This window comes from Falco rusticolus, chromosome 2, assembly GCF_015220075.1.
Source record: "Falco rusticolus isolate bFalRus1 chromosome 2, bFalRus1.pri, whole genome shotgun sequence".
In the NCBI taxonomy this organism is placed as follows: domain Eukaryota; kingdom Metazoa; phylum Chordata; class Aves; order Falconiformes; family Falconidae; genus Falco; species Falco rusticolus.
In genome coordinates, this window is record NC_051188.1 from 64,468,835 (window position 1) to 64,493,686 (window position 24,852).

Consider the following 24,852-nt stretch of genomic DNA (forward strand, 5'->3'; position numbering starts at 1 on the left):
AGATCTTTCACCCGCCTTAAACGTGAAGTTTGTACAAAATGGACAGCAAGACACTTCACAAATCCAATACGATACTAAAGGTGAGGGCCTCTGCTTTTTCCTGTAGTGAATTCAAAGTAGAAATAATGTGTGTGTAGGGTCTAGATTTCTGAAGGGCTTGAGATGCAGCTTTGGTTAGGATGCTTGCACCTGGCGAGGGAGGAGGAGGAAATTCTGGCTTTGTCTATACTTCATTTAATACCTGCAAGAAGCTGTTCCTTTGCCCTTATGCTCTGCTCTAAGTCTGTGGGCAGCTTGGTGTGCGCTGGGCTTGTAGCTCTGAAAAGGGAGAGAGAATTTGGCTGAGTACTTGAAGCTGTTCCAACGCCTGTCTGCAGTGGTGTAGGCAGGCAGTAGGGAAGGTTGCTCAAGCTTTGGGACAACTCGGCTGCCCTTTGTGATGTGTGTATGTTTACCTTTTTATTCTTTTTGTTAGATGTCTTAAAATATAGATGCATGATTCTGAGTTACCTAACAAATAATAAACTTTTCTTGTGTGGCTGCCCCCAAAGGAGGAAGGAGGACAGCTGAGTGACTTCATTTAAACTTGTGTTCCTCAGAAGACAAGTGGCTACCTATCAGATGCTTTCTTATTTATTAAACTTTTCATTTCTTTTATGAAACACATAATTTTTTTCCTTCCTTTGAAGAGGCCTGTTTAGCTCTTGCTAAATAGTCTTACAATTTCTTTGAAATTAGTATTTCCTACATAAGTCAGTTGATGATTTCTAATGCTTTGTGAAAGGCTTTTAAATAAAAAATGAGAACATTTATCTTGAAAGACTACTTAGTACTCAAGTTAAATGTTGATCACAGTAAAGCTCCAAATGAGAAAAAATTTAGTCTTTAAATCAATTTTGGTTTAAAACATGTGAGGATATTCTATGTGCCCTAGAGAGAGATGAGAATGTCTGGGGCTTTGTTGCTGCTGTTTTTTCCTCTTCGTCTTTCTGAACAAAATGGGAAGGGGCTGGGGGAGGGGCAAGAATAGAAATACAATATCTCCATAGGCAGAACTTGAGTAGTTTAATAGGCTTTAATAAAATCCTAAAATGCTTTATTGTTTATATTAATGACTCATTCTTTGTGGCACTCTGTCAATAACGTATACAAAAGTGGCACTTTTCATCGTACAAACTTAGGTTCATCCACAATTGTCTTGGACTCTTATCGAGTCAAAGCGAGGGGTTGATGAGCCTCAGCAGATGTGTGTCTCTCGTACTCCAGTGAATGCCGAATGTACATCGGTCACGTAGCTTCTTAACTTACACCTCTCAGTGTAATGTCTCAATTTAGGTGGAACTACAGTGTATGCGTCTTACAGTTTTTGCGCTTTCCCTGTGTATTGTGCAATGGGAAAAATGACTGACCCGTGTTGCAAAGTGCAAAAATTGAAAAGAATGCTGCAGCCCAGATAAATGCACTTTTTTTTTTTAAGATTCTCATAGAAACAATATTGATGGGTTTAAATGCTATTCAGTGTATTTTAATCCATTATAAAATAAAGAAATATTAATTAGTACTACACAGACATTGGTGTCCAGCTCAGTCCGATGCTCCTGCAGAGACCAGTGAGGTACACAGATGAGCTCTTACTTCATCAACTGGACTCCACTATCTCTATTGATGTGGGTGTACTGAGCTTCGTGAATTACTAAGTTTAAGCCTGCCTGTTCAGGCCAGATAACATATTAAACAGTTTTTCTTTAAGAGCATTGGAATAAAGTGTCATTGTGTATATGGAAAACAAGGGTGTGAAACCTTAGTAGGTGCTAAATTAGGACCAGTTTTCCCCACACAAATATGTTGGTTTCTTTTTCCCCAGTGGCTTAAATGGAGCAGTGATGAAAGCATGGTAAAATGTTGCAGTGATTAAATGCTGAGTAAGGTAATTTACAGGCCTGAAAGTATCAGACAAATGATCTTACAAGTGAGATATATTTCAATGTTTGTGTTTCACCTGACTAGAAATGATGCTGTGCCTAAATAACCAGGGAAACAGCTGAAGAAATTGCACCGTGATCCTGTAATAGCATATTGACTCAGAGCAACGGGGACCCTAGGAGTCAGGTTTAACTGCCATGGTGAAATGGTTGCAGAATATGAATTTAGGTTTCTGAGATAACTGGATGCCTTATGTAATCTGGTTATGTTTGAAGATAATTATTAATTCCTTTGCAATGCTGTTCTTGAATTAAAGGGGGATTTTGGACTGGAAACTGAAGTAGGTTTGGCGAAGTGTGTGTGCAGACTGATTCAGATAGGACTCCTGCTTTCAAATTGTTTGAATTTCATAAGCAGTAGTTCAGAAGGCATTTACACCTTTAATTAAGAATAGTGTGGAGTGCTATGTAATAATATACATGTTACTACTTAATATTACATATTAATGCATTATTGGCCCCATAAGTAACTACAGTTTCAAAGCTCATCCACTTAGCATGCTGCCAGACCTTGCAGGTGAAGCATGCTGTGTACCTAATCGATACCAAAATAGCTGGCAACTACTTGTAGTAAATAGGGGGATGTTGACCCCTATGTAGCGTTCCCTTGGGGAATGAGTGGCATCACAGGGGGAGAATGGAGCTTTTACATGGTGCCTGTGAGTTCACAGTGACCCGTTGTACCTGCTGTGTTCTTGGAGGCTTTCCCTCCTTCCCAACCTAGAGCACGTGCCAAAGCTGTAGCGTATCTCTGTTTTCGTACAGTGGTAAGGAACTATCACATTTGTCAGATGCGCTCTGCCAAGTCCCACATGTTCCTGTGTGCTTTGCTGTATCCCCGTTAGAATTGTATTTTGATAAACTTCACTAAGCTGAGAAGCAGGTCTTTGAGTTTGTGTAACTTGTAACCTTAGTTGGTGTCAGCAGCAAGCGCGGGATGCTGAACAAGAGGAGCCGTGGCAGGAGCCCGAGGGTGGCCCCAGCACAGACTGGCTGACCAGGGCACTGCTAGCAGGGTCTGAATGCCAGAACTGGGCACTGGTGACAGGCTCTACCAGCCAACCCTGACCCAGTGAGTGATGGGCCTGTTCCCTCCAGGGAATCCAGTCAGAAGTGAAAGGACCCAGAGCTAGGACTCAAAGCAGGGCTGCGGTGTAGGCCTGCCCAGGGACAGGGCTGTAGACAGGCGCGCCAATGGCCTAGCTTAAGTAGGGACTGAAGGCCTTGGCCTGAACACACGTGCAGCTCTTGGGTCCGTGGGTGGAGGTCCTGCGTGAGGCTGGTCAGGGCCAGTAAAGTCTGCCAGTGCCTTTAGTCCCTAACAAATGAATCCAAATTCTGCCCTTGCTTTTCCTTGGGTATTTCACCAACTTTGTTGTCTACAATCTGGTTTAAAATAAAACAGAAAAACCCAAATACACAAGCAGTACTGGCATGCAGAACTGGGATTCAGGAGCAGTTGTTCGGACCCATAAATGTCAAATGGTGGTTTCATTCTTGGGTCTTTTGTGGTTTTTTTGGTACATCAGCCTAGTTTTTATGCTGGTTGAGGGAATTAGTTTATCTATGGATGTTTTGAAAGAGTTAAGAAAAACTACTTGTGCCTGCAGTATCATTGCAGCAATCCGAGTGGACATGTATCTGTCAGGAATGCTGTGACCATTTGGAACATTGTACATTGGTTCTTAAGACGAAAGAATAAGTTGGGGTTTTTTGGCTTTTTAATGTCTTTTTTTTTTTTTATGTTTTCCTACTTGTAGACAATCTTGGTCAAGTCAATTTTGTGAATGTCTCTACAGGCTGCCTCTCTTTGTGAAAGTATGACAGACATATGTAGTGATTATGTGTCAGCCCTCCCATGTTTTTTTCCCCAGCTACATTGCCCTCTGAGTCCCTGAGCTGTTAGCTTAAAAACTAGGTTCACATTACTGCTCTTAAAACCGAAATGAGGAGTGGGTCAGAAAACTAATTAATTAAATTAGGATTAAGGTCATAAATGTGTGTCTCTAACTGCACGTTTGGGTATAATTATTTTTGGTTATCTTCAGGAGTTTCCATTCCTTAAGGAAAAGCAGTAAGTTAAAAATTTATTCCTAGAGTAATTTGCTGGCTACTGAAACACACATCTAGCTGCTTTCCAGTTCACCTTGCACAAAAGCAGGGGAAAAACTACTAGAAGTTTTTGGGTTTACTGTCTCCTTCAGAGGAGACTTCCCCATCTCTGCCCCAGTTCTGGGGGTAAAAAGGAGTTGTTCTGGACAGGAGAACTTTAAACTTTACTAAGTGGCTTTAAGAAGTAAAATCTATTTATTTAATGCCTCAAGTGTAAGGGTAATTGGAACACACAAACACACCCCACTCCCACAAAACTGAGAAAAACATTTAAGTGCTACGAAATGCTTCTTTCATTAAAACCCCTGTGCACGTGCTGCTTTGGTACCTGCTTGTGCACGCTTGTGCCCGTCATTGCACGTACCATGTCAGACAGTTGCAGAGGCAGGTGCAGCTTAGAAGTACTTACTATGTACTACATACATTATTTACAAGCAGCATGTGCTTTAGTACAGCTGTAACTGTTTGCCACTACCTGTGTGACAAGAAGGATATGTACACTGAAGCAGCTATGGAAAGAGTTGAATGGTTTGCTTTTACCTGCATTACCCATCCTCTGACAAATGTGCCAAGCCTGAAAGTCTGGAAACAGGCAAAGGGAGAACTGAGGAAACTGGCACTAAGTTAGCTAAAATAAAACAAAATTACTGTCTTTAAACTGGGAAGAAGGTGCACCTTGTGGTAGTATTTAAAGAAGAGTGTTTTATCCAGAAATCCTTTCTTCTGTTGAAGTAAAGTAGTAAGTGATAAAGTATCCTTCTTGGGTGATTCCTGGGAGATCTGGTGCTAAATAATGCAGGGGGTTTGGGCTGGGTTTTTTTTGGCCGTTTCTTTAATGTAACTCCATTTTAAAAGCTTTCTTCATGTAAAAGGATTTACTTTCTTCAGGTCTATAAAACTGCCATCTTTAAGTGTAATGTAGAGAATCTCTGTATGTATCATTGTGAATATCCGTGGTCTGGATTGATGCTTTTACTCAAGCTAATCAGCAGCTATAAACAGAAATACGCTAGAAACACTTGGATTTGGATGCTTGTAGGACAAACGGAAATCTTGCATCTCTCCAGGTAAACATAAAGCTTTTTGGATAAGGAAGAGATGCACATCTCCCCTGCTTGGGCCTGGCGTTTTCCAGATAAACTTGGAAAAGCATGTTCAGGTCCTTGTGTTTGGAGGTTTGGGTGATTTGGTTTGGGTTTTTTTTGCTGCCCACATGCCCTCTGGAGGAGAGCAGGAACAAGCGCATTTCAGGGTGTGGTACGATCTCCTGAAGAAATGACACCTGCTAGCACTTAGCAGAATTCCCAAATACCTTTTAGCAACTCAAAGTATTTGGAAAGCTCAAGCTGTTTGCTCATGTGGAAGAAATCTTTTACAGTTAGTGATGATTTAGTTGTAGTTTCAAGAAGGAGATTACTTTTGCTTATGTAAAAGGATAAAATCACTGTAGTTCTGTAGCATTTGGACTTGTACATTGAGAAACCTGCAGGTGTTAAAGAACATGCTCTCTCTCTTACCTGGAAGCACAAATCGGCTTGCTAGTAAGTCCTGCCTAGGCTAAGGGAACAGTTGCCCCCTTTTTTCCTGTCCGGAAGAGGGTAGCCTCAAAGGACCTGGGTGCTGTGTCGGAAACCAAAGTGTCTCTTCTTCCTGCCGCATTTCCAGTGTCAAGGTTTCCTTCAGTCAGTTGCTTTATTAAAGTTTTGAACGGTAATTTCAGGGACGCACACACACACGCCCTTGCAGAAAGCATAGTATTGGGTTTTTTTAAAATTATTAATACCTATTCCTACACTATTTTAGTTTTTGACAGTCCATGTTTGGGGGTGTTCTTCCACCTAGTTAAACTGGGTTTCAGAAGGTGCTTTAAGGCTAATATTGAGTTGTTCTGCTGAAAATATGATACAGATATATTTTACCTTTATGCGGTTGTTACTAAGATCATATGTAATTTGATATTTGTATATTGTTTGGGGTTTTTTTGTGATTAGCTCCCTGACCTAAGATATAAGTGTTTTGAGAAACTACAGGGGACTCTTGATGTTTTTATTTTGGGTACAATACCATTAACGGTTATTATAAACCACATATTTTTTCTTTACATAAAATCAAAGATATGATAATCTGTATGTAACTGTCTTAAAATGATTTGAAACTTTTTTCAACTATCTAGATTTTTTTCTTACAACTTGCAGAAAATTATTTTCTGTTTGTTTTTAAATTTCAGAAATCCACTTACAGCATTTTCATGTCTGATTACTGGTATTGGAGGCTGATCCTGTGCAAAGAAACTGGAAGCTGCAACTGTTTTGCAACAGCCAACCAGTCTAATGAAGAGCAAGAAGAAGACACAAACCATCAGGTTGTGGTGTCAGATATCATGCAACTTGTGCGAGATAAGCTGGAGGTGCCAGAAGGCACAACAGGTGAGAAAAATATAGTGTATTTTGAAAATTGCCCAGCTGGCTGCCAAACTGTGTTAAGAGGAGGACTGATGGTTTTAAGAATTTTAGCAATGATGTCTCATCACTAGCAATGACAGTAGGGCAGGAAGTCCAAATAAAGGAAAAGCTGACTATTTACTTGGAGAAGGGTGATGTCATTGCAAAAACAAGTGTGAAGTAGCAGCCAGTGAAGAGCATAAACCTTTACTCAGGAGGACTGATGCTTGTTATAAGAAATTAAAATAATTCTTTAAATTAATTGATTAGCAAAAAATAGTCATCCCGGAGAAACCTGACCTACCTTCCAACAGTTTTAAAATCATGTTCTAGAGAAGCTGCTGAGAAGAAAGTATAAAATGCTCGTGCACCTTATCACGTTGCTTTTGTTGCTGTGGTCCATAAGCAGAAAACTGTAGTGAGTGCTAGTTTATAGTTACAGGGACTAAGAATACATTTTTTCCTGTACCACCTGATCCTGTATTCACCTGTGCAGGAGGTTGTTGCATATATGAACTAAGTGACCTTTGCCTTGGTTGTAGTGTAGATGGACTGTAAATCTATGATTTGATTAACAGTTGTACCTGATAGCATTTGGTCTTTATTAACACATCTTATTAACATTTTTTAAATAAATTTTTTAAAAGCCTCCTAGGTAAATAAAAAATATTTACATGTATCCATGCAAACATCTCTAAGCTGGAAAGATGATCCAAAACAGGAAAGATGAAATTCACTAAAATGCAGTCTTGCATTTAATATACGATTACAAGGCAGGATAGGACTCTGTTGTCGTAAAAGAAAAAAAACCCACCTCATTATTTCAGCCTGGATGAGCAAATGATTTTGGTGATACTTCAGAATGATTGATATTCGGCTCTGGCTTAACAGGAAGTAGTTACTGGAGTAATCATTTTATTGGTGTGCTAGCAAGATCTCTGCCAGAATACAAGATTTCTCTCAAACCCAACAAGGAAAGATGCAAAAAAAACCCGCAGAAGAGCCAGAGAATGGTGTCAGGATTGGTCACAGGGTTACAAAATATGACTTCTGTGGAAATAAGAAGGATGTATCTAGACTACAAGAGAAAACAGAAGGGAGAGCACATGTATTCTGACTTTGTAGTTGAGATCTTTGTAAGTTATGGAAGAAGGTGGACATCTGCTTGTTTTAATTTTCTTTTTGTCCATAGCCTCTAGTGAAACAAACCACAGCTGGAGGTGAGTTAAGTGTACTTGATTCAGTCTCAGCTTTAAGCTAGGCTAAGAGATTTCAAGACTTTTTTTTTTTTTTTTTTTTTTATGGTGATTCTTTGGTGGAAGAAGAAACAAAAAGGACTTGGGAAGGCAGGCCTGGAGTATGAAGTCAGAGGAAAGGTAGTTCTGTCTTGTATCTTCTGGAGAATTTTCAATGGGAAATTGCTGCTACTCCTCTCCAGAAATTCAGGGGACAGTGGTGTTACGTTCAGACTAAGGTGTGTGTGTATTCTCTGTTGATATAACAGTGAATTGACAGTTGACTGGTTGATCTACAAAGGAAGTTTAGTAAGATGCACAGATAAGAATCAAAGCAGTGAAGACAGACTGGGAACTGAGTTTATATACATGCTGCATAGGCATGGGTCTGCCTATAATAACCTGCACATAATTGGCTATGCTAATTTCACCTGTTAGCTGTGGCTGCTATCTTTCCGTCACTGAAGTCCGTATGAAAGGAGTATAAGGTTTAGTGAAGGAAGTTCTGGACTAAGTTTCCTGGTCAGAGATGTAGCAGCTTTTTCATTGAGGATTGCATCCATGCCTGGTTTGACAGCTGAATTACAAGCCACTAACCAAAACAAAAAAGCACCTGATAATACTCTTTATGCCTGTGAAAGAGTGGAGTGTAGTTTTAAAAAAAAAATGGATGCTTGTTTTCTTTTGACTTGAAGAGAACAGTGTGTAGACTGGGAAAGGAGCTTTCCCAGAGATAGGCTTCTGAAACATAGTTGCAGATAATTTTCTGGTAAAGTTATTAAATTTAAAAAATAAATTCAGTATGAAAGCTCTTTCTGTGCGATTACTAATACTGTTGCTAGTATCACAGATTGAATGAGTCGTTGTGTTTGTGGCCGTTTATTGGGCTTTGATTTTTAACAAATTATTGCCTCGAATTGATGCAATCTGCGTGTTAATGTTTTCTGACTTTATCAAGAGACTGCTAAAAATTATCTCCTCTGGAAAGAACTACAGTGGCATAACATGGTGGATATTTAAAATGGACAGTTTGTATGTTGGGTATGTGGTGGGATCAGCAGTTTTTTTGCTCTAGTTCTAACACTTGTTCAAGTACTTATTTCAGGAAAAGAAGCAAGTATTTTTGTGGCTGGGTAAAGAAAGCCATAGTACCTTGTTTAGTGAAGCTAAGCCTTATAGTCTTCTGGTGGGAAAAGGCACAAAGAGAAATGCTGCTGCAGAAAATAAACTCCAGCAATGTTGTTTTAGTGCTTTTCTGTTCTGTTTTTGGTTTCTGTAAGCAAATGTGAGTCTCTCATGCAGACTAATAATACTATAGGATGGAGAGCGTCTTGATGCTCTTCTCAGTTAAACCATATGTTGCTGTTTCTGAAGTTTTAACGCCTCTGTTGCATCCTCCTCCACAGGAACTCATCTGCTATAATATTGATACTACATTAATAGCAATATTTTTACTGCAGTGTTTTCCTAGAAGTTATAATTAAGATCAGGTCTTCATTGTGTCTGTGAGTTTACACACACAGAGAACATGTTGCATTTTGGAAGGCTTAAAAAGTTAGCTTGGAAGAAATGCATGCACAATTTAGCTTGAGGCAGAGCACAACTGAGATAGAAGCATGATAACGTCTAACCAACTTGTGTGTGCTCTTGTCTCATTTCAAATCGTGTGTAATACATCCTTTCATCCTTTCCCCTCTTGTTTTCAAAGAGGCTGGAAAATGGAAAGATTGTGGAGAAAGGATGGGGGCATTAAAGACAGTCATTAGTCTTTAAAAATGAAAAAAAAAAAAATAATCTAGTATTTCTATAGTTTCTCAGTGCCTGTTATGCTTTTCTACCTGTTTGGGGTTGGACTCCAGAAGTGCTGTGATTGGAGGCTTGTTTACATAACAGCGATGTGTTTGGGGTTTTTTTTTTGAATGAGACTTTTCTGCTTTGGAGATGGTCCCCTTTAAACAGTTCACACCTTCTCTTTGCTTCGTTGATTTTTCCCTCTGTACAGTTCATATCTGTCTGGAATATAATTTTTCACACAGAGTATTTTAGGTTCCTGCAATGATGCTAAAGTAATACGGAAACAGAGGAAACCTTTTGTGGTATCAAGATTTGCTACTGTGATGTCTTGGGAACTGTAGTTGCTGGTGTTGTAACAAACAGCCTATTTGAATAAGCCTATTTATAATGAGGGTGCTACAATCAAAGCTTTTAAGCTGTAAGTAAAGGGACTATCATGACTGCCTAGGTTTTGAGGAATCCAAGGATACAGCTGACTGAAATCTCCCTGGTCCAAACTTACCTGAGAAGACATACTTCATGAGTAAAAATTTTTTTAAAACTATTTTAAATTATAAAGTGGGTGTCTTTTTACTGTTTTACATGATTGTGAGGATTTTTGCATGAGAAATTACAAGGCAGCTGAAAAGACAGTTGAGTGACTGCGATGTGGCAATTCTAGCACTTGTAACAGTGCTGCAAAGCACATCATCAGCTGTTGCACTCCCAAGCACTTGAAATGCTCATCCGTTACAGTCATGTGCTTTTGGAAAGAAATGTTAATTTGCATTGTTTTCCATACATAAACACCTTTTAGGCATTTCTCAATGGCATTATTGAAGCTGATGGCTTTGACTGAATTATATACCTGCTATATCTTCGCTGTCTGGAATAGTGTGGTCAGGTTACGTTATCAAGACCACTCATCACCCACATCAGAGTAGGGAAAAAAGCCAGTAACATGCCGTCTCTTGAACACTCATACATCTTGGTAACTCCAGTTATACTCTGAATCCAGAGTATAACTTCCGTTATACTCATTAGCCCCTTGCTTCCACAAGTCACAGCTGTATAAAAGCTGTATGAAGATTCCACTAGTAACATACGAGGGAAATACTGTAGATGTTCATTGTTATAATAATCATGCTTTTTCAAATTAGGTGGCTTTTCAGAAAAACAACAGCTCACGTTGTTTGGATCAAGTCCATTCTATTCCTTGATGTGTACAAATACAACCTTTTAAAAATCTTAACTAAAAAATAAGAAACTTAAAATGATCTGTATAAGCTGCTTTTATTGGTAGCTAAAAAAGTCCCAGTACATTTGTGGCGGGGGGGAGGGAAGCCCTCCATTTATGCAATATACTTGGAAAGTTCCTTGATTCTTGGAGCTGTGTTATATCTCTGAACTTTATCGTACTCAATATCTCATGAGAATTTTAATTTTAGTTTGCAAAGCTGTGTATATTACAGCATACTTCAAGTAACAACTTAATGAAAAACTTTTTTCAAGGGATTACTTGCAAACTAGACTTAATACAGCTAGCAGGTATATGTACAAAACGAGGCTATGAATATCATAGCAAGTGTTTTTTATAAGGCTGTTAGCAGACTCAAAAAAATAAATAAAAAGTCAAGACTAAAATTTGTGAGGTAGTCAGAAATTTCTTCCATGTAAGGATTCCATATGCAGCTGTGACAAGACTGCTTTTTTCATGGGAATGAGAACAGCGTGCCGTCATCTGATTCACATTGGTACATCTTCTGTGGAATGAAGATGACATTATAGACTTCTCAGCCTGTCCGTGCAGATACTAAATAGCCTGTGACCTTTTTTGCATTTAAATACAAGCCAACTAGGGCAGGAGTCCCTATGCTATAATACACAAGCCACTTAGTGATACATGGCCCAGCACAGAACGGGGGCCATTGCTGTCCCTGGTGGCATCTGTCATAATGCTCAAGTAGCGGGTACTGGGGATTTATTTTCTTTTTTTGTGGGTACAGAACTGGGATCACCGTAACTGTTGGCAGACAAAAGGTGGTGGGCTGTTTTTTTTCTGTATGCTTCTCTTTGTCTGCTTAGTGACAGTGGGTTGCCGCTAAAGGACAGGCTGGATTTTACTGTGGGAGCTTTTAAGTATATCCATGCTGAGCTTTCTGTTTGGTACTAGTAGACTGATTGATGTGAAGTGCCTGTCCAAGTAAGGTATAGCAGATATTATGTGTGCACAGTTAGTCATTCTCAGTGTTCAAGGCTATTTGCTTCCAGTGGAACTCAATTTTATAAATAAATGTTTTTACAGACCTGTTCCTTTACTGGCCACTGTAGGACTGATACCAGTACCAGCACATGTTAATGAGCCGATGTTCTTGTGTGTTAATTAAGAGAGCTGCTTTTTATTAAAACTGAATTCCTACTGAAAGAATTTTGCAAACTCTTATGAGTTTAACTCCTCAAAATGAGATATGTTTAAAGCTAATTGGAATAATTATCTAACAACATGGAAAGGAGAACCTTTGCGTGGTAAACCTCATCTGTATTGTGTTCCTGCCTCAAGTAATAGAGCAATGAAATCCCAGTCTGATTCAAATCAGTAGGAGTCTTGCCAGGATTTTAGCCTTAAGACTTCTAAGCTATGCAGGTTAAGTAGCCTTTTAAATGAAATTAATATTAAACATCTTACTTTAATTCCTTCTTTCCTGGGAATTACAGCAAATATGGAATATGTAAAAATAACTTCCTGTTCAACTAGTAGCATTCAGTTCAAGAAGTTAGAGCAGAAAAGCTCTATTAGTGCAAAAAGGCATTGTCAGCTAAAAATGAGCTATGGAGAGGTATTTCAATAATGTCAGCAATAAAATTCAGAGTGTGTACTTATGTGTGCATATATATATGTCTGTAATGCAGTGCTACACAGCTGTTTACTTTTCTGCCTCTGTGGCTATTTCATACAGTAACAAAAAAAGAATGCAGCTTTAAACAAAAAAAAAAAGACATTTTCAGGAAATAGTGCTTGCTGCCTTTTATTGAAATTACTCATCCTTTATTAACTGCTAGGGTTTTTTTCTTGTTTTATTTTTTTTTCTCCCCCCTCCCCATTACGAGGCCATTAAGATAAAGTTGAGCCTCTGGTACCACCTGCAGCTGTAGCCAAGGTGTGAAAGCATTTTTAATTGTTCTTTGAAGTTTTCTGAACCCAGTTGCAAAAGATCTTAGGGAGATGTTCCATGTACTGTGTGCTGCAATGGCTTATACTGATCCATCACAACTTGTAATGGTGTATTAGGTGCATTGGAAAGATCTTTGCTCCGTTGTTGTACATCCTTCTACCTTTTCCCTGTTTTCTGTTGTGATAAGCAGCACAGCCAAAGCATTTGTTATTTTTCCCCCTTTCTATTCTCCCGTTTCCTAGAGAGTCTTTTGCTTTTCAGATAGAGTTTGGCTGGGATTCCTTGTTAGCTGTGAGATCACATGAACCTGAGAGGTATTGCTGGAGCTCTGCCAGCCTGATTTGCCTGCCTTCATTTTGCTGCCTGTTCTGTGCTTGGAGAGCTCCATGCCAAGGGAGAGGCAAACACCAATAATCTGTACAAAGCCGCAAGGACTTTTTAAGATTCAGTTAGAGGGACACTATACTTGCTTTGTTCTGTGTGGTGTTCAAAACTTCTGTGGTAAGACATGATCCATGTAAACTGAAAATTGGAGTTTTGTAGAATAGTGGAATTCTTACGTTGCATAGGGAGGCATGAAATCATTCTCTAGCAGTATTAAGCTAGTACAAGTTAATACAGCTTTCTTGGTTTATGTATTTTAATATGATGTGGTTATAGGTGTCCTTTTGTTTATAATATACTTGAAATATATAGCCGTTCAATCAGAAAGGAAAGCAATATAATTTAGTTTATTATTAATAGCTTTTGTGATACCTCTGAATGTAATGAATCTTTTCCTTTTAATTTAAATCATACTTCAGTTTTCAGATATTCTCCATGCAGGATGAAACACTAGATACTTGCTGAAATGGAAGTAGGAAAGCTTAGTTAATTCTGCTCAGTCCCTGACATGAGTACCTTTGTGCTTTTAGGGCCTCAGATGGCTCCTTAGAAATTGGAAAAGTACCTAAGCAGGAACGGTGATATGTGTACCTGTTTAGGCATTCTGTAAATCTCATTTTTCTGCATCTGCAGGCAGTGGATATCTTTGTAAATCTGCTTGTTTATAATATCTAAACAGGAAAAAACAAACTCTGTAATAGAAATGGGCTTATTCTTCTGACAGTGTAGTGCATGACCTTAGATATTTCATGCCTCTGATGTGTCCCCCATGTAGTGAAGAGCAGTTGCATAGCAGATTTGGAGTTCTCCCTTGCTTGTTGCCTCCTCTGTTTCTGTAACAGCTTGCTGGGTTTGGCACTCACTCCTAAGACCATGACAATGGAGGAGTTGTGAATGTAAACATTAGGTCTTGCACAGGTGCAATAGAAACCATCTGAGCTATAAGGTTCCACATGCTGCCTTAACACCATTTCAGTGTTATCTACACATCTGTAGGGTAAGAAGTGGTGGGTTAGACTGACTCACTGGCTTCCAGCTGGACCATTGGTCATGGAAATGAATTTCTTTGCCTCTGTTATAGCCAATACACAGATTATATGTTCGGTTCAATTGTTGCCTCTGGCACTTAGGAATGGCTGTTTCATGCAAATGCACAAATTTGCTGGGGTTAATCAGTGCACTCTTAGAATGTTTAGAAAGTCAAATCATCACTGTATAGGAGGAGGGAGCTTTGCTAACAGAAATATTGGAAGGTAATTAAACAAATCATTTTTTCACGTCTATTTTTGTGTTTTGCTATAGCTACAACAGGTGTTTACATCCACAAGTAAGGTGCACAGAAATCTTCCTACCCCTGAAAATAGCTATCTAGGAACTCCTTTTGTTCATTATTCATAGTTATAACTGCAGACTAGATGCTGATATGGCTGGGTTTCTTTGCTGTTGAAAATTGTGCTGGTTTAGAGTTGACTAGAATTGGTTAAATGGCCAGCTGTCAAAGGAAAACCTTTTCCTCCAGCTAAAGATACTGTGTTTGTTTTAATTGCTAGAGGCTAAAGAGAGTTTATTTAATTTGGATACACACTTTAAGTTACTTAGTGAGCAGTTTTATTTTCTCAGCTCAGCTTATCAGATTTGCTTAAGCCTATTTGTTGATTGGAAGGTACATTAAAAAATTGTGATTCTTTAAAATTATTTGTTGCACATAATTAGATTATTGCTTGTAGTCTTAAAATGTCATCTAATTATTGAACGGATTTCCATTGACCATTGCTAAACAACTTTTTATATAGAGAGGAGGGAAATAAATTTGATATTGCATCTGGAGTCTGTCAGTTTAAGCTTTCTACTGTCAAATTTGTGTGACTTGTTTTGCAAAGGCTTACCTGGGGAAATGTACTTTTGCTGATTATTAAATGGAGGGAGAGAGGGAGGAAAGGCTCTGTGGTAGCTCAGCAGCAGGTGTGACTCCGATCCAAGAATCATCTTGGGGGGGAAAAACAGCTATACTGAAAATGATGGATTGAGTCGAAAATAAGCTGCCTGGGACCTGCTGCCAAGGATACCTGTCCAAAAGGTGAAGGTTCCAGGGAAACCACATTAGTGTTGCTTCTGCTCAGGTTTCTGTGAGATGGGGAGCAGGCTGTTGAAAAACCAGGCAGTCTTGCCAGCAACTTCTGTTTCCAGTAAGGTGTGTTGATACATGCATGAGGTTGTTTATGTGCAGAGAGGTTATTGGGGACCTCTGTAATGCAGTCAGGACTTGCCAAAAAATCCACTTGAAACAAGGCTGGTGGGCCTAGAAGCAGTCTCAGCTCTCTTAATGCTGCCTGAAGTCTTCTTTGCTAGCACTCTTTTGAATACAAGTTTTGGTTTTTCCAGGAGAAATCCTAGAAGTTTCTTTTTCCACATAGGCAAGGCTTGCAGTCAGAGGAGTGCGGCAAAAAAATACTGCAGAAATGCCTCATTACACATGTTAAGGAAGTTGTTTTACTTCCCCCCCCCACCCCCCCCCCCGTTACTATTTTGAGAAACACCTGTTGTTTTAGAACATATAGTATATGTTCTAGAGCCATATGATATATTGTAACGCTGTTCCATCTGTGTGCTGTAGTGTACTTTTGTATCATTTCAGCTCTGAGCAATAGTATAACGTGGTGTATCATGTACCTTGGCATATTTCATTCAACAGAAATCATCTGTACGTGCCCTGTTCACTGTTGCAAACCACATTTACATAGAAAGGCTGTAAGCAGGGTTTTAGAAGGTCTCACAATGACGTATGTGTGTGCAGCCAGGACTGGTGGTCCCAAAGGGAGCAGCTGGGTTGTTTTCCCATTTCGCTAACTGGTGGGGCTTCAGCAGGGTGACTGGGCTTGCTTTTGTTCACTGTACTCCAAAGGAAGAGGCTCACGAGCAGCATGTGGGAGAGAAGAGTGCCAGTGTTTGGGGTGCTTCAGTAGTCTTCGGATGTTTTAAGTTCAAAAGAGTGTCACTCGTTCTCTTTGTAATTCCTTTGGTAGTTTTTCTCGTGAGGATTGAGCTGCCTGGGATTGATGAGATCCCCTTGACTTTGCCCAGAGCTGCTGCCTTCTTGAGAAGGCTGTCTGCAGTTTGGTGTGTGCCATGCTTTTGAGCTGCTGTGTGTGCCCATATACACCTTACTGAACTGTTCAGAAGGTGGGATGGTCAGTTTCATGCAGGCTGGATACAGAGGCATTGGGGCTCCCGACACACATCCTATCGAAGTGATTAGAGCACTTGCCCAGAAAAAGGGAGTGCTCTTCAGTTTCCTGCTCAGCCTAGAGGGCTGGGTGGGTGCTCGGCCAACCAGCTGGTGGGTTCTTCCCAGATATTGTGGTTTAACCATGGCCAGTTACTAAGCCACACACAGCCACTTAATCCTCCCACGGTGGGATGGGGGAGAGGATTGGAAGAGTAAAATTGAGAAAACTCATGGGCTGAGATAAAGACAGTTTAACAGGTAAAGCAAAAGCCATGCACACAAGTAAAGCAAAACAAGGAATTCATTCACCACTTCCCATGGGCAGGCAGGGGTTCAGGCATCCCCAGGAAAGCCGGGCTCCATCATGCATAACGGTGACTTTGGAAGACCAACACCATAATGCTGAATGTCTGTCCCCTCTCTTCTTCTTCCTCCAGCTTATATATACTCAGCATGACGCCATATGGTACGGAATATCCCTTTGGCTAGTTCTGGTCAGCTGTCCTGGCTGTGTCCCCTCCCAATGTCCTGTGCCCCTCCAGCCCTCTCACTGGCAGGGTCTGAGGAAGTGAAGAGTCCTTGACTTAGTATAAGCATTACCCAGCAACAACCAAACCCATCAGTGTGCTGTCAACATTGTTCGGACACCAAATCCGAAATGCAGCACTGGGCTAGTTACTCAGAAGAAAATTAACTCTATCCCAGCTGAAACAAGAACACCAGATAAAGACACTGTCTTGAAGGAGTCAAGATTCACTAGACTAGAGGGGGTGGTAGCAAGGGGAAAGTTGGTTCAGTGCCAACTGAGTGAGGCCCTAACTTGTAAAATGGGAGTCTTCAGGGTTGCTCTTTGATTCTAGTAGCATTTATACATCTAATAAATAATTGCTTATTATGTGATGTGTAATCAGTGCTTGGAGTAGGGATCCTGTTCTCTTCTGATTGCATTTTAAAAGAAGGAATTGTGTAGATGTTGAAAACCAGGCAAGGGCTGTGATTGTGAAATCTGATCATGATGTGCTTCTTTCAGCAGGCAAATGAAACATCAGTCTCTGCAGAAGGTCAAAAAGAGGGGTGAAGCTGGGCTGCCCCTGTTTTCTTTGGCTTGCTTAGATGGACCCTGCCAGAAATGTGGATTGGCCTGTGTCCCTCTCACAAGACCTCAGTTCTTCTTGTGCTCCACTTAAGGAATTTAGACCCCAGTAGATTTCTTTATGGAAGGCAAATGCTGGGTGTCATTACACCAAAGACCTCTGGAGCCCTTGTTCTTAGCATTTAATAGGTACACATGTGTTCATTTTCTTCTCTGTGAAGATTTGAAGAACTTCTGCTTGGTCTGATCTGGCTGGTTATTAGTCACTGCTGTTTGGTTGGGGTTTTATGTGGCGGTTTCCTTTTTTTTTTAAAAAAAAAAAAATCTATGTAATTGTTTAACAGAGGGAAAAGATTTAAAGAGCAAAAAGGTATATAATAAACCTCTTTGCTGCATGAACTTGAAGATTGTTTGAATATTTTTACTGGTAGAATCCCTGTAACTGATTCTATTAGCCATGTTTATCTAGTATTCCTAGAAGATGTAGTATAAATATGTTGTCTCTAAATGGCAACCAGAAGTCACTGCTATTCTTTTATCCATCTTTCTGTTCAGTATGTTTTCCTTTCAGAGGGGTGAGTAGAGAGAAAATTCAGATTTTAAAGTCTTGTTCCTTTCAGTTCTGGTTTCACAGTGACTGGGATGCAAAAGTATCCAGAGATAGATGCTCAAAAGTATTTTCTGCTTTTGTGCCTGGCCCTTTATTCTTTTGAGAAATTGCATCTTGCCCTTCTGTGCCCAGTAGGTGTTGCTGTTGAATCAGTTAACACCAAAAGAGGACGGGGGGTGTGGGGGGGTGGAGGGTAAGCTTTTAGAGCTCAGAAGGTATGGTAAATATTCGGTTACCTCACCCAGGGAAAACAGGTCTAATAAAAAAAAAAAAAAAAGCAGTGCCCATAATGTTTTCATTTATATATATAGGCTTGAGAATCTGCAGCCTAAATGAAAAGTAAACATTGTGTGTGTAACTTTGAGTTACAGGTTTCACATCCTGTGGAAGAACTGCAGTGAAAGTACCTTCTACCTTGCATCTCCATTATGGTTTTACTTACTATTTATGTTTCGTACTGTCATCCTGAGAAGGATAAATCATGTCGGTCATGGTGATACCTCTGTAGCATGATACATTTTTGCAATGTTATGCCATATGGTAAGAATAGGTGTTCCGGTAGGCTCTCTAGGTCAGCATTGTTCCTTGAAACCTGGGGCCTGGCTAAGTTTTTGGAGCACCTTTTAGGATGCACATCCATAATACAGGGTAGGTTTTGTGTGCTTTTGTTGAAGGAGACAAAGCAGGGGAGGCAGATCACTTTGGGAGAGAAGGCTGATTTAAAGGTGGTGTGCTTCCTTTAGCAGCACCTGTTCAGTAGGTTATGTGTAGAGGAAGTTTTTAAAAATAATTTTTTAATGCAGTCTAGTTTTCTAACAGAGTTTGAAGAATAGTTTATCGATCAGAAAAAAATATGCATAAAATACTGAGTAAACAAGTAATCTCACTGCTGAATTTTCTTTCCCTGTTATATGGGAGAACATCTGCAGTTGTTGGTTTCCTTGGAAACAAACTCACTGCAAAAGCTAAATGCACTGCATTGAGCCCGTCAATTTTGCTGCATTTGAGAAGAGTTTAACATGCACACTTGGACATTTTTACTATGTTTGTTTCTCAAATGCTGTGTCATTTATGCTGTTCTCGCATAAAACACCTGATCAAAGGACATGTGATATGCTTTGGATGTTGGACAGAACAGCAAGAAAGGTTGGTATTCACAAGCCTAAACATGGACTCTGTGTGTGTGTGTGTACATATATATTTACTTACAGCATCTAGTTTTCTGAACACTTGAAGTCTTGCCTTTTAAAGCACAGTGCTATTGTTTGCATGTTGTTGCAGTCTTAGCTGTTTTGTTGGAGCTGGAGATCAGAGAGCTGCTGAAAGGAATTGCTGGTACATTTGCCTTATAATAGTATTTTGGCAGGATGTTGGTTTTATTTGTAGTTTAAGTAATTCAGCATGGAATACATGTGTGTGTTCTCACAGATTAATATCTTTGTTCTGGCTGTGAGAAGAGTATGACTTCATATATTGTGTTAGAAGATTTTAGCGATGCTTATGATTAACTTCAACTGTTCAAGCCAAAACCAAATCTGTGCTACAGTGTGGTTGTGTAATTATATCGGGAAGAATTAATTTTAAACTTACTTGCATTAATGTACTTTAAGAAAGAGAAGCTCTGTTAAGCAAGTACTGTGTAAGAGTTAAATTATTTTTTGGCAGGTATGTGTAACGTAGCTTCATGTGTGTACCTGCGTCACAAGTACATGAGGTAGGAGTCATGTTTGTGACTGTCTTTCTGTTAGCGAAATGAGTTCCTATATATATTGTAAAAATAACATATAGTACTGAGAAGACTAAGCTGTATAGAAAAACATAACACTTTGACAAAACATTGTCTGTAGTTTGTCAGCTAATATAGAGACATCTGACAGTGATTCCATGGTGGGATTGCTCACTAAAATAGGCTTTAAAATGTTTCATAAACTCCTTTTCTCCTCAAAAAGGAGGCAGCTGTTCACATGAAATTATAGATATAGTTTAGTCACTAGGCCCTTTGCATTTGGTTTTATTTGTGAGTATTATGCGACCTTTGAATCTGAGACCTTACTGTGTTCCCCCCACAGATAATGCTGCCTGTCATTGCTGAGGTACGTTTTAAAGTTCTCTCTCTAGAATGGACTTGAAGTGAAGTTTTCATGGACTGACTTTTAGTACTCTTTGTTTTGGGTGCTCTAAGTTACTAATATATTATCAGAATAGTCGGTGTACTCTGTGTATAGACTTGAGCCTATGTGGGGATTGAGGAGATGGGGAGAGCAGGCAGATACAGTTTTCTCTATGAAAAACTAGTCTTTAGTTTTAAATCATCTTTTGCAAATGTCAGGGAGAGAGAAAGGAAAGGGATAGAAGTAGAGTGAAAGAATTATTTTTGTCAGCTGTTACTCATGATCTGTCCTACGCCTCTTTGTTGCCTCTACATGTTTAAAAACCTAGAATGCTAATACAGAAATATTTTTACTATTGTAAAGCAAACAACACAGTTCCTTGAACAGCATGCTGCCTAATCCCATGAAAGCAATAAAATTGGAGTTCAACCATCTAATAATGTAACTATGTCTGCTTTTTGAGAGTGGTTTGCCTACAGCCCATTACCACACCACTGCTAATTACAAGACATCCTGTGCACGTACATGTGACAGTGAGGAGAAATCTGGTATTTAGAAAGGTGAAATAGGATAACAGTTACAGGTTACATTGTGTTATGGAAAGATTTTAGATAGTTAAAGAATATCTGATTTCTGTATTTGATAACGTAATTTCAAACTTTATTTGCTAGGTTGTTTATTTTTATGCATTTCTTTGGTTTTACCCAGTAGAGCCTTACAGCCAAAGTTACTTACTGATTTTTGCTTTTGTAGCAGGTGATCCTAGCAGTGGCAGATCCAACTGTACTAATAACCGCAGGTGCAAAGGTGACTGTTGCATTAATGCCCGTTTGTTTCTCTAACGGATTGGTCAAGATGTTGAAGGAAGTAAATGCTTAGGGGGATGCTAATGCACAGCAGTCTCTAGGGACCAAAGAGACTTTTCCTTTTGTGTATGTTGGTGTGGTATAGTTAGTGTTTCAAGTCAAGCCTTCCAGTGCATGGTATCTGGCATCCTCAAGTCTCCTGTATGTGCTGCCCTTTGGAATCACAGCTTTCACATTTCATTTCATAATTTTAGTCTCCCTGTTCTCCCTGCTGCTCATCTGTGCTCTGGTGATGCATGGACAGTGTTTGTCTCTGAAAATACTCTTCCTCTTGGGTACACAGGTGGGAATGGTGGAGAGGATAAATATGTTTTCCTTAGAGCCAGGCACTGCCTTGAGGTATGCAGGAGCATGACTGGAGACTGGTCCGTTACACATCTGCTGTCTTGGAAAAGGGCATATGGTACCATAATGCTTCCTCTCCTTGAAATCCTTTCCAGGGCTAACATCCTGACAATAATCATGCAAAAGCATTGTATGCTATGCCAAATATATGACCATGTACAATGAAGTAGTGTGAGATGCTGTGTTTTTTGTCTGATGCATTCATGCATTTTTCCTTTACTTTCTTGGAAATTTTTGCATACTTTTTTTTTAATTGTTAGAATTTTTTTCAGTGTTGTAAATAACATCTGACGAGCTGAACCAAAACCAGCATTATAGATACACTCTCTGAATCAGCACATCGAAGTTGTACAACTGTGTTTCATTCAACAACAGTAGGCGTTCAGCTACTGAGCTTTTGAGGGAACTCCTGTGCTACAGTTCAATCTTGATGTGGTAGTTACACGTGATGAGTAAATGCAGGTGGGTAAGCGGCAGAAGTGTGGGACAAGATGGTACTGATGTTCTCATGAGTCTCTGTTGAGGGGAGCTGGCAGCTAAAGGAGTGAGTCATTTTCAGCCCATTGAAAATGGTCCCATAAAGAGGAAAGCTTTGCAGGAAGAAACTTGAACAACTTGAGAAATGGCAAGAATACAGAACCTGAAATTTTGTGGAAATATCACTTCAAACTTTGTTTAGGTCTCATAAAACATGACTCAGTGGACAGCAGGACATGAAGAAAAGCGTGATTGCAAAGCAACTGTTGAGAATACCAGTGTTGAAGTTATTTTGGTGCATCATGGAGGTTATTAGTTACCAATTACTGTGCAGCTGACCTGACAACATTGGTTAGAAACAAACATGAGTGGAATATTAAATGGTGTACTATGTCCTGGAGATGAGTCTCTCTGTGAGCCTGTCCCTCTGTGTTAATCTTTGTGGATTTATGGAGACACCTCTTGATTGCAGTTATTATCAAGTTAACACAAAAGATGTGTTTTAAAGTATCCAGATGTTAAAAAGTTTGAAGAATTATTTGAAACTGAAACCTATGCAGACTCTCACGTGTGATAGGTGGTTTGTCAAAAAGCACTTTTTATTGCATTTTAAAGGCAAAGAAAGTGAAAATAAACAGCATTGCATTAAGCTTGTCACTGACAAAAGAATCCTTGTTATGGACTTGAAATAGCTGTAAGAGTGAAGAAGGGAAAATAAGAAAAAGCAACTATGGTACAAAATCAAAATAACAAGGAAATGTATACATGTATGCTTACATTTTTCTTTCAAAAGCTGTAACTATCCAGGACTGTGGTCCTTCAAGAAAACTAACAACGATACTTTCAGAAGCCTGTTAAAGCAAAAATTCAATCTTTCAACAAAGGATGAAATGGTGGTTTGGATGTGGCTAATGATGTAAAGAAGCTTAGATGACATTTTCCTTTCTGACAGCTTTACCATGATGATGGCAGAGAAACTATAAACTGAAAAGCAGTAATTTTCTGTCATTTACTGAGATATTGTGCAGACCAGCTCTCAGGAAAGATCAATTTAATTTGGCTGGTTTGGGAAGTAGCATCTTCTGTGATGAATATTAAATGGAAAAAAATTATTTACTCTGAAAATGTTCACTATTTCATATTCTAATTAAAAAAAACAAACAAACCCAAATCATTGTGAACTGGACATAGTAATTTTTGGTTGTCAAGAAATTAAAAACTTGTAATTGTCTGCAAAAGCCTTTTTTTTTCAGAGGCATTTTTTTTTTTCCCTACCTGGAATCTCCTGGCACTTTTGACAAGATCTGACCTGGTCTCTCTCTCCTGTATTAAAGCATCCATCAACACATATAGCATTATCTTCTTAGTCTGGTTATTTTATTTACTGAGGATCATATGCAATAAAATAGATGGGAGAATTAGCCTGTTACAGAACCATAGTGAAGTTTTCAAGCTCTGTTGTGAAAGACACAAAGGCACCATTGAAGGACCTGCGGTGAGGTCAAGTGTGCTGCAGCAAGACTGAGATCGTTTTCAGAGTTTGGCCTCTTTGGCTGCAGGCTTAGAAATTATTTTCCTATTCCTGGATGGTTTTTGAGACTTCTTAAATTTTCCTGTTTTGCATCAAGGGAAAGCCAAGTCCAGGAGGAGGCCAGCACCCAGGGCAGAACAGTAAGTAGCCTTGGCAGGGCATGTCTGCTGGAGGTGAGCAGCTCAGCCAGACCAATGACAAACTGAATTTTCCCATGTCCTCAGTGTGTTCCCTGAGTTTTGCACTATTTTCTTTTCAGAAAAGGGAAAAGCTTTCTGTCACCCTAAAGCTCCAGTGAATGCTATATTTTTAAATATATACAATTGGAAAAGGGCAGTCAAACTTTAAGATACATCCCATTTTAAAAAGTTCCAAATCAAAGTTGATACCCTTCTACTCTTGTCTTTTATAAAGCTTGTCAGCCTGTTCCTCAGGGGTAAGCACTTCAGTTTTATTCTGTGCAATCAAATTGAATGGTCTTGGAAATACCCTACTTCTGATTCTGAATACTTTGTAGATTACTGATTGTATGTAAAAGTAACAATTGTAAGTGGCAGTTAAGTATCACATTTTGTTACAGAGTAATTTCCTGAGAATGTTTTAAATCAGCCCTGACTCTTGAATGGTATAGACCTGCTAAACTTTTATGTGTACTGCCAGTTCTTTTGAAGCAGTGATTTTTACAAAGTGTGGCATGTCATAAAATTTGGACTTCTCTTAATACTCCAAATCTGAACACACACAAAAAGGGATTGATTTAAAGTCTAAGACTTTTTAGGAGACCTCAAGTGTTTGAGCTTCAAAGAATATCAGACAGGCTTTTTCTGGGGGAGAAAATAATTTTACAACTCCTCACCCTGCATTTCCTTTTGAAAGGAAAACCACCATGACAGGAGAAGGGAAAAGGTGTGTGTTTTCTAGATGAATTTCATTTCTGCATTTAAATACAGAATACTAACTCCGGGGTAGAATATGGCTATGATATCTCTGCATCCAGACTCTACCACCTATTTTAGTTATCATGGTACCTTTGAATATGTGCTCTTCTAAAACAAAAGCTCACCAATTTTTGCATTGTTCATTGCTTGAAGTACTGTAGTTTCATTCTTTTAGGTGTTAGTTTCCTGTGTGTGGCCTTTTCTTCAAATACACGTGCCTGTGGATGTGCCCCGAAGTGGAAAATAACAGGGATACTTCATTTCTTTCCATATTACTTCTGTTTGCAGCAAGTTCTTTCCCTGATCACTTGTATGCTGCCTGTTTTCAGTCTTCCTCACTTCCCACAGAGAGTGCTTCCTTCATCTGTAAAGGTATCTCAGTATTTTACTTGGTATTTTACTTGGCACCGCACTGGTGAAAAGGCAACATTCGTTCGTGGCCGTGCCTTCTTTTAGAGGTGTGGCTGCTGGCACATCAGGGTACTTCAGCTCCTCAGTCTAGAGAGGGATAAAGGGCTGGAGCAGCCCTCAGCTGAACAGGGGCAGGAGATGTTG

At 39.4% G+C, this 24,852-nt stretch overlaps 1 protein-coding gene across 16 annotated transcripts in view; it reads left to right on the top strand.

Moving 5' to 3' along the window:
• Window positions 1-24,852, top strand: part of MCF2L (MCF.2 cell line derived transforming sequence like) — a 164,329-nt gene that overhangs the window by 3,285 nt on the left and 136,192 nt on the right. For all 16 annotated transcript variants that reach the window (XR_005102373.1, XM_037375774.1, XM_037375773.1 and 13 more), the window contains exon 2: window positions 6,322-6,520. Coding sequence is in view for 15 of the 16 variants with exons in the window: in XM_037375774.1 (XP_037231671.1) it covers window positions 6,343-6,520 (178 nt within the window). In the remaining variant the exon portion in view is untranslated. The remainder of the gene's footprint in view (window positions 1-6,321; window positions 6,521-24,852) is intronic.